Consider the following 7,261-nt stretch of genomic DNA (forward strand, 5'->3'; position numbering starts at 1 on the left):
GGTGTAGTGTAGACTAGTGGTGTAGAGTAGTGGTGTAGTGTAGTGGTGTAGACTAGTGGTGTAGACTAGTGGTGTAGTGGTGTAGTGTGGTGTAGTGTAGACTAGTGATGTAGACTAGTGGTGTAGTGTAGACTAGTGGTGTAGTGTAGTGGTGTAGTGTAGTGGTGTAGACTAGTGGTGTAGACTAGTGGTGTAGTGGTGTAGTGTAGAGTAGTGGTGTAGTGTAGACTAGTGATGTAGACTAGTGGTGTAGTGTAGACTAGTGGTGTAGAGTAGTGGTGTAGTGTAGACTAGTGGTGTAGTGTAGACTAGTGGTGTAGTGGTGTAGAGTAGTGGTGTAGTGTAGACTAGTGGTGTAGACTAGTGGTGTAGTGGTGTAGTGTAGACTAGTGGTGTAGAGTAGTGGTGTAGTGTAGACTAATGGTGTATTGGAATGGATTCATAAAGGTATGGATCACTTTGTGGCAGCAGTGTCTGTGGGCCGGGGCTAGTATTGGATCACTTTGTGGCAGGCGTCTCATCTTGGCCTATTCGCGTTTGTGGATGTGGATCACTCTCTTGCAGTTGGGGCAGCGGTGTTCTACGTCCTTACAGGAGTCAACACAGAACGGAATCAAACAGCATGGCCAGCACCTAGAGAGAGAGAGAGAGAGAGGTGGGGTAGAGAGAGAGAAGGGATTCAGTGTGTGTATCCATCTCTACAGTGTATGTGTGTTTATGAGAGAGAGAAAAAAATAATGTTTGCCACGTGTACCAACTTACATAAAGACGCCGAGGACTCCACAGATGACCCAGGTGCGCAGTCCAGGGGTGTGTGTGGTCTCTGTCAGAACCTGGACCTGACAGTGGGGACACGTCATCTGGCCGGGTACGTCTCTAGGCAGCAGCTGCTGCATCACCACAACCTGGGTTACTGCAGAGGGAGGATAATACTGGTTAGAACCAGATAGAACAGGACAGAACCACCACCTGGGTTACTGCAGAAGGAAGAGAATACTGGTTAGAACCAGATAGAACTGGACAAAACCACCACCTGGGTTACTGCAGAAGGAAGAGAATACTGGTTAGAACCAGATAGAACTGGACAGAACCACCACCTGGGTTACTGCAGAAGGAAGAGAATACTGGGTAGAACCAGATAGAACAGGACAGAACCACCACCTGGGTTACTGCAGAAGGAAGAGAATACTGGTTAGAACCTGATAGAACAGCACAGAACCACCACCTGGGTTACTGCAGAGGGAGGAGAATACTGGGTAGAACCAGATAGAACAGGACAGACCCACCACCTGGGTTACTGCAGAAGGAAGAGAATACTGGTTAAAACCAGATAAAACTGGATATAACTTCATAGAATTGGATAGAACTGGACAGGACTAGAAAGAAATCACCACCACCCAGGTTACTGTAGGGAGAGGGAAATACTGGTCAGGACTGGATAGAACTGGATAGAACTGGACAATACACAATATAACAGAACAGAACTGGATAGAACCAATTAGGCCCCCCAAAATTGTGTTCTTTGTTCTATATTTCACACCCCCACAGGGGGTAGAGGATTAGAAGGGTTGCTAAGGATGGGTGTTGCTATGGCCAGGACGTCCAGCCAATACCTTGTGTGTGTACAACTTGGTTCTCTTTTTTCACGGGGTAGGAGTAGGGGTACCCGATTGAGGTAGTTTTGGTCACACAGTTAGGAGTTTTCTTCAGTGTGTGTGTGACTCACCACTGGGGGCGTTTGTAGGTTGTGCCATGCCCGTGCCGGCTTGGGGAGGTGGTGGGTACATGCCGGGTTGGGAAGGTGGTGGGTACATGCCGGGTTGGGGACCTGATAAATAAGGGATAAATAAATACATCAATACACTGTCATTTATCACAAACCCAGGGATACAGAGTGGTTGGCCAGCATTATGGGAACACAAACCCAGGGATACAGAGTGATTGGCCAGCATTATGGGACCACAAACCCAGAGATACAGAGTGGTTGGCCAGCGTTATGGGAACACAAACCCAGAGATACAGAGTGGTTGGTCAGCATTATGGGAACACAAACCCAGCGATACAGAGTGGTTGGCCAGCATTATAGGAACACAAACCCAGGGATACAGAGTGGTTGGCCAGCATTATGGGACCACAAACCCAGGGATACAGAGTGGTTGGGCAGCGTTATGGGAACACAAACCCAGAGATACAGAGTGGTTGATCAGCATTATGGGAACACAAACCCAGGGATACAGAGTGGTTGGCCAGCATTATAGGAACACAAACCCAGGGATACAGAGTGGTTGGCCAGCATTATGGGACCACAAACCCAGAGATACAGAGTGGTTGGTCAGCATTATGGGAACACAAACCCAGGGATACAGAGTGGTTTGCCAGCATTACAGGAACACAAACCCAGGGATACAGAGTGGTTGGCCAGCATTATGGGACCACAATCCCAGGGATACAGAGTGGTTGGCTGGCATTATGGGACCACAAACCCAGGGATACAGAGTGGTTGGCCAGCCCTTAACAATGATGTTCATGACATCTATGGCTATCATGACACACACATCAACTGTCCCCATAGGAGCACCCTTTTCGGGTTTCCAGGAAGAACCCTTTTAGGTTCCAAGAACCCTTTCAGGTTCCAGGAAGGTTCTAGATAGCACCTTATTTTCTAAGAGTGTAAGCTTAAACTGTCCCTAAGAGTATCAGTGTAGATCTGATCTCTTACCTCCCTGGAAGCCAGGCTGGGAGGGGTAGGCTGTTCCCCCGCCACTTCCCTGGTAGCCAGGCTGAGGGGGGTAGGCTGTTCCCCCGCCACTTCCTTGGTAGCCCGCTGGGAGGCCGGAGTAGGGGGGAGCAGGCACGTCCTGCGGGGGTCCATACTGGCTCTTCTCCATACTGTCTGGGGGGGAGAGAGAGAGAGAGAGGAAGACAGTGAGCACCTTATGAAAATATGACATTGAGAAAACATATGTCTCTGCCCCCACCTTCTCTCCCCCCTGTCTTCACACACACAGTCACACAGTCACACACACACACACACACACACACACACACACACACACACACACACACACACACACACACACACACACACACTCTTCTTGTTCAAGCTGTTGCTTATAACAATGATACACACCCCTGTATTCAACCGGGCAGGTTTGGTGACATTTCATTGGACAAAGACTTGGCCTGTAGACTCTGAGTAGTACAAGCCTATAACAAAACCACCACTAATGAATGCCACACACGCACTAAATCTATCAGAATAACCCTAACCCTGGTCTATGTTACTGGTGAATGATCAACAGTTAGAGTCAGTTAGAAAACGTTTAAGTGTCAATCTACACTGACACATCAATTGACAAAGAAAATACAGAGGCAGCCCTTTCCTGCAGTCAATGTCCAGAAGTGCCCTCTGTGACCTCATGGCCCTTTCCTGCAGGAATAAAATGGTTTCTTGCATCAAACGACTCAACAACATTTTCAGTCACCTCCTTGTCTGAAGGACAAGTGGATAAACAGGTTCATGTTAAGCCCTGAATGTTTTTTTCAAAAATCTCATAGAATGTACGCCTACATTGAACACCACACATTGGCTGCTACTGTTGGCTGAATCATAGAACAGGTATTTCCATGTTAAAATGTTATGGGATGCATTTTCTCCATTGTTTTTGATGGTAGACCAAACTGGTAGGTCTACATTATGACCAAATAGTAGTCTACTTGATCACTGTTAAAACCAGGGGCGCAACTTTGGTTTTATAAGAGGGGGGGACATAATTGTATTATTTTTATCCACTCGGATAAACACTGCAAACAACCTACCTGACGGCTCGGAGGCGTCCGCATGGTCCTAAAGCACACCGGTGCCTCGTTTTGTACATTCCAATGATAAAACTGGGGGGACAACATGGAATTTCAAAATGTGGGGGGACATGTCCCCAGTGAAAGTTTAAAACTAACTTAAAGTGGGTACAGCCTCAGTGCTCACAGTAAACATGCACCAGAAGTTAAACAGAATGTTGAAGGTTACGCTCAGCAGACCTGAAATTTGATCATTGATGAAAAAATTTGAGGGAACATATAACCAGAGTCCTATGGGCCCTGGTCAACAGTAGTACACTACCCTATGGGCCCTGGTCAACAGTAGTACACTACCCTATAGGCCCTGGTCAACAGTGGGTTAATTGGAATTAAAGACACCCAATTCAGGAAGTGTTTTGAATTTTAAATACAAAATGTTACAACTTTTTAAATAAATAGCTTCTCTTCCATTTATTGAGAAGTCATTGAATATAGATTGTTTCAGATTATCTCCTGAACTGACTGACCTCAATTCGAATTGACCCCAAACCTTACCTTTACTATACCCATTTACCATGGGCAGAAACCATAACTCACACACCCTAGTCAGTTAAACATTTACACAAGGATTCATTTTCATTTCCTTAATCCAACATCCCACAAAACAGCTGGACATTTCCCCATAAATTATATCATGATTTTGTTAGCTATCAAATTCACTGATGTGTGAAGTACAGTTTTCCACTCTGTCTGTGTGTACACATCTAACAGCGTTGTCTGTGTGTACACATCTAACAGCACTGTCTGTGTGTACATATCTAATAGCGCTGTCTGTGTGTACACATCTAACAGCACTGTCTGTGTGTACACATCTAACAGCACTGTCTGTGTGTACACATCTAACAGCGCTGGCTGTGTCTACACATCTAACAGCACTGTCTGTGTGTACACATCTAACAGAGGTGTCTTTGTGTACACATCTAACAGCGCTGGCTGTGTGTACACATCTAACAGCGCTGGCTGTGTGTACACATCTAACAGCTCTGTCTGTGTGTACACATCTAACAGCGCTGTCTGTGTGTACACATCTAACAGCGCTGTCTGTGTGTACACCTCTAACAGCTCTGTCTGTGTGTACACATCTAACAGCTCTGTCTGTGTGCACACATCTAACAGCTCTGTCTGTGTGTACACATCTAACAGCTCTGTCTGTGTGTACACATCTAACAGAGCTGACTGTTTGTACACATCTAACAGCGCTGTCTGTGTGTACACATATAACAGCGCTGGCTGTGTGTACACATCTAACAGCGCTGGCTGTGTGTACACATCTAACAGAGCTGTTTGTTTGTACACATCTAACAGCGCTGTCTGTGTGTACACATATAACAGCGCTGGCTGTGTATACACATCTAACAGCGCTGGCTGTGTGTACACATCTAACAGCACTGTCTGTGTGTACACATCTAACAGAGCTGTCTTTGTGTACACATCTAACAGCGCTGGCTGTGTGTACACATCTAACAGCGCTGGCTGTGTGTACACATCTAACAGCGCTGTCTGTGTGTACACATCTAACAGCGCTGGCTGTGTGTACACATCTAACAGCTCTGTCTGTGTGTACACATCTAACAGCGCTGTCTGTGTGTACACATCTAACAGAGCTGTCTGTGTGTACACCTCTAACAGCTCTGTCTGTGTGTACACATCTAACAGCGCTGGCTGTGTGTACACATCTAACAGCACTGTCTGTGTGTACACATCTACCAGAGCTGTCTTTGTGTACACATCTAACAGCGCTGGCTGTGTGTACACATCTAACAGCGCTGTCTGTGTGTACACATCTAACAGCGCTGGCTGTGTGTACACATCTAACAGCTCTGTCTGTGTGTACACATCTAACAGCGCTGTCTGTGTGTACACATCTAACAGAGCTGTCTGTGTGTACACCTCTAACAGCTCTGTCTGTGTGTACACATCTAACAGCGCTGGATGTGTGTACACATCTAACAGCACTGTCTGTGTGTACACATCTACCAGAGCTGTCTTTGTGTACACATCTAACAGCGCTGGCTGTGTGTACACATCTAACAGCGCTGTCTGTGTGTACACCTCTAACAGCTCTGTCTGTGTGTACACATCTAACAGCGCTGGCTGTGTGTACACATCTAACAGCACTGTCTGTGTGCACACATCTAACAGAGCTGTCTTTGTGTACACATCTAACAGTGCTGGCTGTGTGTACACATCTAACAGCGCTGGCTGTGTGTACACATCTAACAGCTCTGTCTGTGTGTACACATCTAACAGCGCTGTCTGTGTGTACACATCTAACAGAGCTGTCTGTGTGTACATATCTAACAGCGCTGTCTGTGTGTACACATCTAATAGCTCTGTCTGTGTGTACACATCTAACAGCTCTGTCTGTGTGTACACATCTAACAGAGCTGTCTGTTTGTACACATCTAACAGCGCTGTCTGTGTGTACACATCTAACAGCGCTGGCTGTGTGTACACATCTAACAGCTCTGTCTGTGTGTACAATTCTAACAGCGCTGTCTGTGTGTACACAGCTAACAGCTCTGTCTGTGTGTACACATCTAACAGAGCTGTCTGTTTGTACACATCTAACAGCGCTGTCTGTGTGTACACATCTAACAGCTCTGTCTGTGTGTACACATCTAACAGAGCTGTCTGTGTGTACACCTCTAACAGCTCTGTCTGTGTGTACACATCTAACAGCGCTGGATGTGTGTACACATCTAACAGCACTGTCTGTGTGTACACATCTACCAGAGCTGTCTTTGTGTACACATCTAACAGCGCTGGCTGTGTGTACACATCTAACAGCGCTGTCTGTGTGTACACCTCTAACAGCTCTGTCTGTGTGTACACATCTAACAGCGCTGGCTGTGTGTACACATCTAACAGCACTGTCTGTGTGCACACATCTAACAGAGCTGTCTTTGTGTACACATCTAACAGTGCTGGCTGTGTGTACACATCTAACAGCGCTGGCTGTGTGTACACATCTAACAGCTCTGTCTGTGTGTACACATCTAACAGCGCTGTCTGTGTGTACACATCTAACAGAGCTGTCTGTGTGTACATATCTAACAGCGCTGTCTGTGTGTACACATCTAATAGCTCTGTCTGTGTGTACACATCTAACAGCTCTGTCTGTGTGTACACATCTAACAGAGCTGTCTGTTTGTACACATCTAACAGCGCTGTCTGTGTGTACACATCTAACAGCGCTGGCTGTGTGTACACATCTAACAGCTCTGTCTGTGTGTACAATTCTAACAGCGCTGTCTGTGTGTACACAGCTAACAGCTCTGTCTGTGTGTACACATCTAACAGAGCTGTCTGTTTGTACACATCTAACAGCGCTGTCTGTGTGTACACATCTAACAGCTCTGTCTGTGTGTACACATCTAACAGAGCTGTCTGTGTGTACACA

The 7,261-nt window shown here is 46.4% G+C and overlaps 1 protein-coding gene across 1 annotated transcript; it reads right to left on the reverse strand.

Annotated features, from left to right (window-relative positions):
* Positions 1-527: 527 nt before the first annotated feature.
* Positions 528-2,889, reverse strand: LOC129839505 (lipopolysaccharide-induced tumor necrosis factor-alpha factor homolog). The gene is made up of 4 exons (XM_055906998.1): positions 2,720-2,889; positions 1,727-1,828; positions 763-913; positions 528-633 (listed from the first exon to the last, which is right to left on the reverse strand). The coding sequence occupies exons 1-4, from the start codon at positions 2,886-2,888 to the stop codon at positions 528-530; spliced, it is 528 nt and encodes a 175-aa protein (XP_055762973.1). The 5' UTR covers position 2,889.
* Positions 2,890-7,261: the final 4,372 nt, after the last annotated feature.

Source organism: Salvelinus fontinalis, chromosome 40 (assembly GCF_029448725.1).
Source record: "Salvelinus fontinalis isolate EN_2023a chromosome 40, ASM2944872v1, whole genome shotgun sequence".
In the NCBI taxonomy this organism is placed as follows: domain Eukaryota; kingdom Metazoa; phylum Chordata; class Actinopteri; order Salmoniformes; family Salmonidae; genus Salvelinus; species Salvelinus fontinalis.